General features: G+C 43.6%; 1 protein-coding gene across 2 annotated transcripts in view; it reads right to left on the bottom strand.

Moving 5' to 3' along the window:
• The window catches only part of PALM2AKAP2 (PALM2 and AKAP2 fusion), a 544,302-nt gene that overhangs the window by 15,841 nt on the left and 516,132 nt on the right, over positions 1 to 12,329 (bottom strand). For both annotated transcript variants that reach the window (XM_077141578.1, XM_077141583.1), the window contains exon 10: positions 9,294 to 11,748. In XM_077141578.1, coding sequence (XP_076997693.1) covers positions 9,294 to 11,748 — 2,455 coding nt within the window. The remainder of the gene's footprint in view (positions 1 to 9,293; positions 11,749 to 12,329) is intronic.

Genomic DNA, 12,329 nt, shown 5'->3' with positions numbered 1-12,329 from the left:
ATCTTCTGGTCCAGGAGAAGAAAGCCATCCTTTTCTGTGCTCCCAGACCGCCTTATGCAAGGTGGGGTTCCCTGGGGCAGAGAAAATATCTGCAATTCCTTCCACCAAAGGAACCCAAGCAAAGGCTTCAATCCTCAGAACACAGTTGTAGCCTTTCCTGAGAGCTCAACTCCTCCTTCTGTAGGAACAGGCCTGGCTTCTAAAAAGAAAAGACTGTCTATTTCAAAAATTTTAAAAATAATTTTGATCAAACATTATGATTTTGGTCATTTTTATACTCCATTTACATGGTGTCTGAGATGTTTAATCAAAGACCCTTTGTTTCTACTTTTCTCAAAAGAAAAGAAAAAGCCATCACCCACTCTTATTTAAAAACCAAATCAAATTGAACAAAACACCCACCGGCGTACATGCTTTGGCTCGATCTCCTTCAATGACCTCCTTTATTCACACAGCCCTGGGGAGAGGTTACAAATGTCTAAAGTGACTCACAAGTCTCCAGAAAGAAATGAGCTCAGATTCCCATTTTCAATTTCATTTCCTCTCAGTGAAATGGAACATCCTGCTTGTCAGAGAGCAAGCGCATGGGACCATGTGGGTCCAGCTGTGACCTCCTCCTCTGAAGGGGTGGGAGAATGCGATGATATAAATTTTTAGATTATAGACCTAGCCCAGAGAAGCACAATACTCCTGGCTTGGTGAAATGAGTTTGAGAAACTACCAAATATTAATACTTAATCAATCAACACTCAGGGTGTTTGATAAGTTTCTGGTACTGGGTCACCTATGATAGTAGGTGGAAGATGATGAAAACTCTAGCAGGAAATAGCTCTGCTTTTCCAGGAGAAGCAGAATTTAAGATCAAAATGGAAAGAAAAAAAAAGTTAACTAAAACAGTACAAATGAAAATCATAATGTATAGAAGTTCCCCCTTCAAGATCTTTAGGTCAAACACATTCACACCAACCTGGTGGGCTTAGCTGGGTAAATACTGCCCTCTGCAAGTAAGCATTTTTTTTTTTTTTTTTTTTTTAACATTTTCTTGTTTTTTATTGTACTTTGTTTTTCCGTTTTTTGTTACATGGGCTCGGGCCGGGAATCGAACCGAGGTCCTCCGGCATAGCAGGCAAGCACTTTGCCCGCTGAGCCACCGCGGCCCGCCCTGCAAGTAAGCATTTTTAAGATAATACTTGTAATTTTATTGTCACCCAATACAGTAATGAGTAGATTTTGTCACTTTGGCTTTTGAAGTCACAGCTATGATAGCTTATCCCTGAACTCAGGTTTTGAAGAGAAACTTTCATTCAAAGGAAGTGACTGAAAAAATTCCAACTAGGAATAGAGAGCAATTTTATAATGGCTGTTCTGTCATTTATTTCAAGGTCAAGGCAGCCGTAATAGAGCAACTCATAAGTAATTCTGCTAATGCTTTCTAAACTTTTCCAAAACATAGCAGTAACTGCAACAACAACAGAAATAAATGTTGCTATTCTGGGAGCACTGGCATGGTCCAAACTTATTTATAATGTTGGTACTATTTTATTCCCTTTTTATTGGCAAGGTAATCTGAGCTTTACAGAGGTGAAGTAAGTTGTTCGACAACTAGCAAGCAGTGCAGTCAGGATTTGAACTTTAGATATGAGTCCAGAGTATCAACTGTCACATTTAGGTATATCACTTTCCTTGACCCAAGGTATTTTACCTAAGGTATGAATTTATATTTGAGAAATGGGGAATCAGAACAAGATAGTCTGGGAATACTTTTGATGTCAGATGTGTACATATTTGGGGAAACTTTTGAATTTTACGTGCGAGATCATGAGAAAATATCACTATATGAAATAGAAATGTATTATTTGGTGCTTTACTGGCCTGTCCTGTACTCTCCCCCTGAATTCCACTCCTCCACCCCCTGAGTAGCAGGTTATTCACAAGGATCAAATGGATCTGAAATGCCAATCTCCTTAGGGACGTACACAGTAAGGAATATGGCTAAGAAGAGAAAACAGTCATATCCTACCCTGAACTCCAGCAGTCACAGGGGGACATCCTGCTCCCAGGCCTGGCTTTAATAAGATCACATTTCTTACTAGGGATGGAATGGGAATCCTGGCAAGAATTAGGTCCTTTGATTCATCTCTTTGTCAGCTCAAGACTATGCAGCATTCATTACATGTGACTGAGCCTAATTGGCCACTGGGATTTCCGGGAGACACCTCCCCTAACTAGTAGTGTGGAGAAGCCAGGCCGGAGTAAAGGGCAAGCCAGCAAGGACACCACGTGGTGCCCAACTGGGAATGGGCAACACTGGGAGCACTCAGCTGGGAATGGGCAATACTGGGAGCAGATCAAGATCCACTTTGAATACATCAAAAGACCCAGCACAATTGTATCCTGGTCACAGAAAGAAATTAAACTAGCTAGACATGATTTGGTTTTCCCCACAAAGTCCTACATCTTAGAAGTCATGACCAAAGGCTTGGCAGTGCGGGACTTAACTTCTTCACAAAAGCAACCAGGCAAGACAACCGACTGGACTATGTCATCTCCTCCCCAAACACGCTCATCTTTGGACTTTGGTCTCACATAGTGAACCAGCAATTTTGCCTACTTTAGTCTAGAGCATTGAAGTTTAGATCTGAACACACAAGGAACCATCCTGGGGTCACTAAGGTAGCACTATTTCTTAGTCTCTGAGAATCAAATTCATCCAACTCAGGCAAGTGCTAGCAAAGGATTCCAGAACCACAGTAGTTCAAAAAGGAGGGGCAAAGGACCCCCCCTAAATGCCGGGGTCAGGCTTAAGATCAAAAGACCGGAAAGGGACACTGAGTTCAATTACTCAAGACTGGATGGCGGGAGGGGGAGCTGTCACTACACATTGTAAACCTCCAGGACAGAGGGTCAAATTTAGCAGAAGAGCAGGGGAGAGAGGACAGAGTGGTGGAAAAAATATTGGAGTTATGTGATGATATTGTGAGCCATTGATTGTATACCATGTATGGACTATACGGTATGGGGAGATCTGTCAATAAAAACATTAAAATATATATACATATATACATATTGGAGTCAAATGACCTGGGTTTGCAATTTGACTTTGCCACATCCTAGCTGAGTGGCCAAGGAAGGTTACTTAACCTGTTTAGGATCTAGGGTTAATTCTTTGAAAAGAGGACAGTAATACAAGTCCACAGTACTTTATGCATAATTCAAAACTCAAAAAAACTCTGAAAACGACGTTTTTTCTTAATTTGTTTGGGAGCAAAATGTGATCTGAACTGACGTGAGCTACAAGTCATTTTCTTTTTTAATATGTCACTTAATGTAACTAATTCTTCCAAGTTTTACAGCAGAAATTCAGTTTGATTGCAACGTGATGCTCTAGTCCCTGCTGGGTATGTTAAACAACAGTCTGTGTCTTGCATTACTTTTCCAAATAATAGTGTGTGAACTTTATTACTTTTCTAAAATTGGAAAAATTCTGAATCCAGAGATACATCTGGCCTCAAGGGTTTGGATAATTTGCATTATAGAAGACTGTTGGGAGGAATAAATGAGAAAATGAGAAGTGAGAAAATATGTGTGAAATAATCAGTACAGTACACAGTCAGGCTTTTGTAGATCACAGGTACTATAATTAGGCCTGTGTCACCATAGAATATTCAGGAATTATGGTAGTGGGCAATAACTATCTGTAGGCTGATCCATATTAAGTTTCAGATTAATTAACATTTACTGATCTAATTAATTAGTTAACATTAAGTTTCCACATTAACCTTCACAAAGCCCTTGTAAGTGACACAATCAGTCCCTGCCTTGCAGGAAAGGGAGGTACTGCCTACTCCTGAACGAAAGTCCTCGCATGCCCTGGCCTGTGCTGGAATCTTCCCACCAGTTGCTGACACGGGGTCTTGCACTGTGAAGCAAGGAGGGTATCTCAAGAGTTAGACTCAGCCTCATCCAGCTCAAAATCAGCACAGAAGAAACAAGCTACCAAGCTCTGCTTGAATATCGTGTGCTTGCTCACAAATAATTTTTTCTGTCTAGGACTTTTCTTTGTGACATTTGGAGGTAATGTAGGGGGAAAGACAAAAAGACCCAATAAATAACTTTTTATTACAAAGTAATGATCATGTCATGTGGCATCTTAATCCAAACTGGCCACAGAAGTTGACACTTTCTGGACATTTCAAATTCATAGGAAGTATAACTGCCATAATACACAACTTTCTATATATTGTAAGACATGAACAGATATTCCAAGTTAAGGAACTCTGTATTCATAAGTTCTCCTCTATCACCCTCCAGAATGTTCCATCCCCGTGACTTGATAAGAGCACTTCAACAGCTGGCATGAAAACTGAAACTATTTCAAAATAACAGCAAACTAACTTGTTGGGTTTCTCTGGCATGCCTAGAACTTGGAAGTGAAGCCAGGATACCTAGCAACAGGCAGAGGCACTAAAGTGAGTTCAGAATTGTCTGTTGATACTCCCACTATGAAAAGACATTTGAAAAGGTCTTAAGTTGTAACTTCAATAAACTGTTAGGGTCTCCCCACCAAATACCCCATCTCCTCAAGGGCAATTTACAGTAGCATATGGGTTACCCTCTCCAAATCAGAAGGCACAGGTGTGCATATTCTTGGAGTATGGCTTCTGACAGCACATGACATAATGTCAAGATGGTGGCACTCCTGCAGGACTGATTGTACATGGGAAGCCAGCAGGAAGGAGCTCAAAGGAAGAGCCTGTGGAACGGACTCAAAGCAGGAAGGCTCTTAGTCCTTTTAATTCACTGATCAGGGCAGCTGAGATATTTTTTTCCCCTTTGAAAACTTTCACTGGCTTCCCACGGACCACAGAAGAAAGTCCAAAACCCTTAACATGATTTATGAAGCTCTTTGTTGTCTGGTTCCAAACCTTTTTTCTTTTTTTTTTAAATCTCTTGTTTAACTCACCCTGGCCTTATTTGACTGCCTCAACTGTGCCAAGTTCTCTCTTTCTTTTGGGCCTCCGTAGGTTCTGTTCCTTCTGACGGCAATCTCACCCTCTCCCTTTAGCCCAATTTTCCCTCCTTGTCAGTTTTTAGCTTAGATGGTAATTCCTCAGGAAAGTATTTTCCTGTTATGTGCTCCTGCAGGGCTCCATGCTTCTCTTCCCTCAATTGCTACACTCGTTTGATGCTGTTTTTCTCATCAGACTATAAGTATCTGAGTACAGGGACAGTATCTACCTTGGCCACTTTTGTCTGAACAAATGTCACAAATCTTGAAACAGTGTAGGCCTTTGTTAATTATTTAAGTGAATCTCTTCCCTTTAAAAATCAAATAAGAACCAATGAGATAAAATGTGTAGATTTTTTTCCCCTAAAATTGGTCTTTTGAAAGGACAATATATTTTTAAAAATGGAACCCCTTCATCCTCCAAGGAAACTAAAAGCAAAAGCAAAAAACTTTTTAACACCTGAGGGGGGGAGAGGATGGGGCTTATGTCTAGATAACTTGTCAATGGGAAGAATTAATAGAATTCTCCTTCTTTATTACACTTTTGGCTTTTTTTTTTTTTTTTTTTTGGTTTAGGACTTTAGCATCATGATTCCTACTAGAGGTAAAGTTAAAAATTATAAATTGTCATCACGGAATATCACATCATTGATCTGAGCTACACAAGAAGCTGGCTGAGTCACCTCTTCTGGCATGGAAGGTGAGTAATGCAGTGAGAATTCAACAAGATCTCCATTTACAGAACGAAAGTTGGAGCCAGGAGTCAGGACCATGGCTATGAGCTGTCCAGTTTGGCTGGATGAGTGATGTGTCAGCCTCCTTCCTGATCACATATTCCAAGGCTGGCTGGTGAAGCAATACTCCGAACGTTTCCAGGAATAGATAAAAAGAAAATCACAGTTTGCCTTGTTTCTTTCAATTCATAGTGTAATTTTGGGAAGTCCTGCCACCTACTTTAATGTCTAAAGATAAATATGAAGGAATGAGGTATATATATGTCATTATTATTACTGTGCACAATATAACAACCAGATTGGAGCAATATGCAGACTTGCTTGGATCTTACTAAAGGGACAGAAATCAATCCTGTAGGGATGGAAGATGCGGACATCAGCATTAGCATAAAAGGAAGGGCTGGAGAAATTGGTACTGGGTAGCTGGGATGCTGTGGGGGAAACATTAGGACCCTGACTTGTTTTAAGCCATCCTCAACCTCGGTAGGAAAACCTGACAGACAAGGGCAAGTTAGGAAACCAAGAGAAAGTGTTAAGATGTGTATGGATTGGACACTTGTTCACTGTGAGATATAAAGTAGGAGAAGGGAGAGGGCAATATGGTAAAAGGTTCGATAAAGAGGGTGGAGTGGAGAAATAAAAATATACTCCACTGAGCATGAGCATTTGAAAGAAGGTTCTATAATGAAAGAATGTAAAGTGGTGAAGCTGGCTGTAACTGGTTAGAGAACCCGGTACCTGCTTTAACTGTGAGCAAAGGGAGTTGAGATCCCTGCAGACCTTCCCCTTATCAGTGGGACTACAGGTTTTTAAGCAGGCTGAAATCATGTGGTACCAAAACTTTTCCTAGGATACCATACAGCATGCCCAAGTGGCATCTCTATGCCAAGCTAGCCCACAACAAAGAATGTAAAGTGATATTGGCAAATAAGGATCTTTGGAAAAAGCCAATCAGTCACTGTTAGCAGGCAAAATCCCTCCATGAAAATTGTATTTGCCTTCAATACTCAGCTGGAAATTGTCTTGTGACCTGTAGGAATTAAAGACCTTATCAAGGGTGGGCCACGGTGGCTCAGCAGGTAGAGTTCTCGCCTGCCATGCCAGAGACCCAGGTTCGATTCCTGGTGCCTGCCCATGCGGAAAAAAAACCTTATCAAGAAAGCCACCATGCTTGTGATCTTCCTCTTCCCCCTCCTTTCTCTTTCCTTCCTGAACAATCTGACCCTAAAACCTTTAGGTAGGGCTGGGCAAAATGAGAGTCTACACTGGAGGCCCAGAGAGGTATGCTGGAGCCAGAGCAGGGGCGTGGGAGGGAAAGCAGAGAACTGCAGTGTGGCTGTGGGCTAAAGAGGATTCTGGTGGAGGGGGTGGCAGTGGTCACCTGGTAAGTGATCTTGGAGCCTAAGTTTTGTGAGGACAATAGGAGATAAGTTATATATGGTGGAGCACATTGATGAAATTATAAATCTATTGAAGATAATAGAAGCCAGATATCTTGCTGTCAGAGAATGAAGTTACACATATGGCACAAAAGAAAATGAAAACAGACCCTGTGCTGCTGGACTAGAATTAGAATTAGGGGCATATTCATGGTTTTTAAGATAGATCAATCAGTCAGTCCACAGATAGATAGACAGGTAAATAGATATGTAAATATGTGTGTATATTCCTTAGTTCTGTCCGTTGAGAATGACAATCAAATAGCAACAAACACACTTAGCACTCAGGTGTTGGTTTCTAAACCTTTTTCCACTAAAAAGAGCTAGTGCTCACCGGAGTAATGGCTGATTTCAGGGTTGGGAAAGTTTAAGAAGAGACTGGCATCTTGCGGTGCCAGAAAGTAAGGAAAGACTAAAGAATAATGGGAACATGTCAAAAGGACATGAGAGTTAGCTTACAGGGGCTCTCATGGGCTATATCTGAACCTGTTGCATATGACAGTAATGACAGCAATTGATTACAACCTACTGAATGTAAGCGGAAACCATGAGTCCATACTGACATCAATAAATAAATGTATTTAAAGTTTGGTAAGATGAGGATTACGTTATTTCATAGTACCTCCCCACAAAAACTTATTAATTACAAAAGGGAAAAGGAACTTTATACTGCAGAAGCCTGGCAGATACTATCTCAATCAAGTGATCAAAGTTAACGTTTGTCCCTGTAATAGGACAAACTAACACTGTGTCCCACCCGGTTAGATGCAAGGAGAAGAATCCAGTACCAGTTCTGTAATATTCCTACCAGAGATCCATAAACTGAATCAAAGCACACGAACACATCAAACACTCTACAAAAATCAAGGGTGATGAGGCATCATTAGGCAATTTACTCTCAAACGGTTCAGGGGAGAAAAAAAGTTATTTGTACCGTACTTGGAACTTTTCTTTAGGTTTGACGCTGTTTCAAAATACCTTATTAATAAAAGGAATTATCATTGTGGACTTGATGAGAGTCAAGTGTCAAGACAGGAGTAGGATCCAGATGGCCCAGGAAAACGTCGACAATTATCCTTCATGGCAGCATACCCTAAATCAGGAACAGCCCCACCCCACTCCTCACCCCCTAGTCCGTTGCGGACCAATACTTTTCAAAATACAAAATTCCACATTTGGATTTCAGGTCAATATCAAATTGCTACAGGAGTTTTCAAATGCTCCTCTCAATGTCTGTACTCTCGGTAGGGAGAGGTGAGAGAAAGTCCATGGACCAGCTCAGAGGACTGGGTAGCACTTCTCTACTGTAGCTTGTGTGCACCTGGGTGGTCACCATAGCAAGACAGGAAATAAAAACCCTACTCGCCACACTGTTACCCATTACGGTAGGAGGAATAATTACCACTATAATTAACATCAACCATCTATACAGGTATTTTAGAGAGGGACTGAACAGGCAATGTGAGGGGATTAAAGACCTGCCTTTGCCTATATTAACTCAGTTTCTCCAAACAGGTCAGTATGACAAGAATGGATGAAACCAGCCCTGGTTCCAATGAAGCTGCTTTGTAGTGACTTCAAGGAATATAAATCCAATCACACCCAAGACAAACGAGAACATCTTCTGTGGGCCAACCTGTAACTCTGAGTCCTGACTCAGCAAGGATCCAGCGTTCAAAGGATTAACAGAGGACACCCCAAATCAGATGAGTTTGATTTAACTCAAGACCAGTGGGTTAAGATGATGGCCGAGAGGAGCCCACACCTGTGCCCTCTCTCACAGATTCTGTGCCACCCCCAGCCCCTCCCTCAGCCAAGAGGCAGCCCCTTCAAATACAAGAGAACAATTATCTGCAATAAACCAAAACGAAAGAGCACCACAAAAAAAGGAGCTGTGAGACAACAAACACCATCCAAGTTCAGGACTCTTCCAAAGGACACTCTGACACTCCTGGTGCCTGTCCCCAAAGGCTGAAATACTCATCCAGTGTCCCCCTCCCTTACACTTATTCCAGCCATACACAAGGATGATGCACATAAAAACCCATCAGCTGCACTCAATGGGGCGGGATTTGTGCAGCATCTGTCCCTGGTCTGGGGCACATTTCTTACCTGGGGCTGTTTTGTAGCATGTTGTTCTAGAGGGCAGCGATAGGGCATTCTTGGCCCTAGGACTCTGTGTACTCTGCAGAACTTGTCTCTGCCTCTTCAGCTCCTCTTCTCTCTCCTGGGCTGCTCGGATTTCTTCTTCGATCATGGACAAAGTCCGCTGCTTCCTTGACCTCAGCTTGAAGGGCCCAACCATCACATCTGATTCTTGAGTGGCTAGGAGAGAGGCTGTGCTTCTTAACTCAGCAGCTTCCGAGTACTTGCTGAAATAGCTCCCTTCGGGCTTGGTCTCCTCCATGTTCACTGGGCCACTGGGCTGCACTGCAGGCAGAGACTGGGAGGGCCCCCTTTCCCTGAGTGCTCTGTCATCAGCAGGCAGTATCTTTGGTAACACTTCCCTTTTCTCTGGAACAGGAGAAGACACCTGAGGGGGCTCAAACATGCTTTGAGCCTTCTCTGAGCTGGGAGCCTCAGCTGCAGCTTCCTCTAGAGTTGCTTGAGGTCCCTGCTGTCCTGCTCTATCCTTGCTGGTTTTGGACGCAGCTTTATCCACTTGCTCGGCTATGGCTTGTTGTATGGCATTCTGCACCAGGAGACCAGCCTGATATTCCAAGGGATCATCAAGTGATGGAGAATCTCCCAGTGTGGAAGAAGGGGAATAGAAACCATGATCACTGAATGATTTGGAGCTCCCTTCTCCACGGCCCTCTGAGATGTTGTCAGTTTGTGGTGTCTGGGGCAGAGAGAAATCAGCCAATGAGTTTTCCTGGAGGGCATTGGTTGTCTCATTGGAAGCTCCACTATCACTGATGTTGTCCATGCTGAAATCATTGGACAAGGTCTCCAGGACGGTGGTGTCCTGAGACCTCACAGACAACTCATCCAGGCCAGAGTCAAGCTCCTCTGGAGTCAAAGAGACATTGACTGATCTTGAAAACTGATCCAAAATCCCATGGTCTTCATCCTTGACCACAGTGAGAACTGCCCGGGCACTTGTAAACTCTCCATCCTCTGCCCACAGTTTAGATAAGGGACCACGTTTAGAGGGCTCACTGTAGGGCCCTTCTTTTCCCTGAGAAGCTGTGCTGACCTGCCCTCCTGTGGTCTGGTTCTCTACGGCACAGGAGGCTTTCTGCCCCTTGGCTGTCGAGGCAGTGCTGTCTTCTGGAATTCCCCCGACAGAAGCAGGTCTCATGATGGTCAGTGACTTGTCTGAGTTGATCGACCCCAGAGGCCTATAGAAGGGCTTGACAGAGAATAGTCGGGGTGTACTCTGACCCTTGGCCCCTGTTTGCCTGGAATTCTCCATCAGCTGGAACTGTTTGCGAGCAGCAGAAAAATCTATCTGCTCCGTGACTATGTCCTCCTTTGTGTTGTCAGCCATGCCTGAACGCTCATGAAAGGGTGTGGAAGCTGTGCAGAGCTGTGGTGGGGACAGCTGCTGCTGCTGCTGCTGCTGCAACTGCAACTGTTGCTGCTGCAACTGCTGCTGCTGCATCTGCTGCTGCAGCAGCAACTGCTCCTGCTGTGCCCTTCTCTCTTTGCGCTCCTTGTACTTTTTGTGCGACTCCAGATGCTCCTCATCCAGCTGTTCCTCGATGGTTTTCTCCTGGGGGGGATTCCACCACTTAGCTGCAATGCCAGGATTCTTTTTCACGGCCTGACTCCGGATGAGTTCCCTCCTTTCCTTTTCCAGCTCCAGCATCTCTTCTGATGGCCGCACTTTTCTGACACAGTATTGTTCTCTCTCACTCTCATCGTCCTCAAAGAGCTTGGAGGGCTTCTTGTCCTCATGGAAGGCACGCAGCTCAAACTTGGCCTCCTTCTTGAGCGTGGTGAGTGTGAACTCCCCATCGCGGGAAGAACACCGTGAGCTGGTTGAGGAGGTGGGGCTCACGGGGGCCTGCAGGCTGTCCCCCAGCATATCCCTGGGCTGGCCAGGAGAGAGGCCATTCACCCTTTGACCCTCTGCCATGGTGAGTGAGTTGCTTTGACTGAGCTCAATGTGAGGAGGCGCCTGCCTGCCAGCTGCTCTCTCAGTGGGTTCTGCTTGGGTGGTGGTGTGGGCAGGGGGGCTTGGGCTGCCCACCAGGATGGCTGCGCCAGGCTCTGGGGAAGAGGTTCCGTTGTAAGCTCCGTCGGCAGCAGAATCACAGCAGTTGGCCTCTAGCACCTCGTCTAGATACCGGATCTCTCTGGCCACATCATTATCTAGGGATTCCTGGTGATCAGTGAGGAGGCCATTGTGGGAGGGTGAATAGAAAGGGGAAGCGTGGTCCATGGAATGTGGGGTGGAGGTGATTCCAGGAACACTTTTACAGTCTGCAACAGAGACCTCAATTTCCATTTTTTGGTGATCTGGAGGAAGAGAGCAGGTAGCAGGCTCCAGGAGGTTGGCCCAACAGGTGTCTCTCTCGCTTTTTAGCCGGATATCATCCTCGGAAAGCTGGGGGGGCTTCTGGAATAGAGAGGAAACAAAAGCCAGCCTGAGTCAGCACATCTTTGATGTACGTGAACACTGAGAAATTAATTTATAAGTACCTGAAAGGAGAATCAGTGACAAGTTCTTTTGAATGGAGATTTCCCTCCCAACACAGTCCTTCAAACATTCCTTTTGTTGTGGTTACCAAAGCCTAACCCTTCATATTTTCCAAATTCCATTTTATTTACTGGGTTTCTAGAGGACTTTCAATATATGCTAGTTTCATTTTAAAATTTAAAAGTAAATTATGAAAAAAAAAAGTAAATTAGGGAGTACATGGGTGGTTCAGTAGTAGAATGCTCGCCTTGCACGAGACCCGGGTTTGAATCCCAGACCATGCACCCAAAAACAAACAAACAAAAAGTAAATTAGGACTTAAAACACCAAAAGACATTGCTCAAATATTTTTAAAAGCAGAATCAGATTACATATATACCAGAGTATTCCACAATATTTATAGCAAACTACTGTAGGCCATGCATGTAATTAGTTAATCTGTATATACCCAAATGAAAAAAGGTCCTTTTGCATCAACAAATCTTCTCTTTAAGAACATA

This window comes from Tamandua tetradactyla, chromosome 2, assembly GCF_023851605.1.
Source record: "Tamandua tetradactyla isolate mTamTet1 chromosome 2, mTamTet1.pri, whole genome shotgun sequence".
Lineage (NCBI taxonomy): Eukaryota > Metazoa > Chordata > Mammalia > Pilosa > Myrmecophagidae > Tamandua > Tamandua tetradactyla.
The sequence above is the reverse complement of the archived record's forward strand: the minus strand, read 5'-3'. Positions and strand labels throughout refer to the sequence as shown.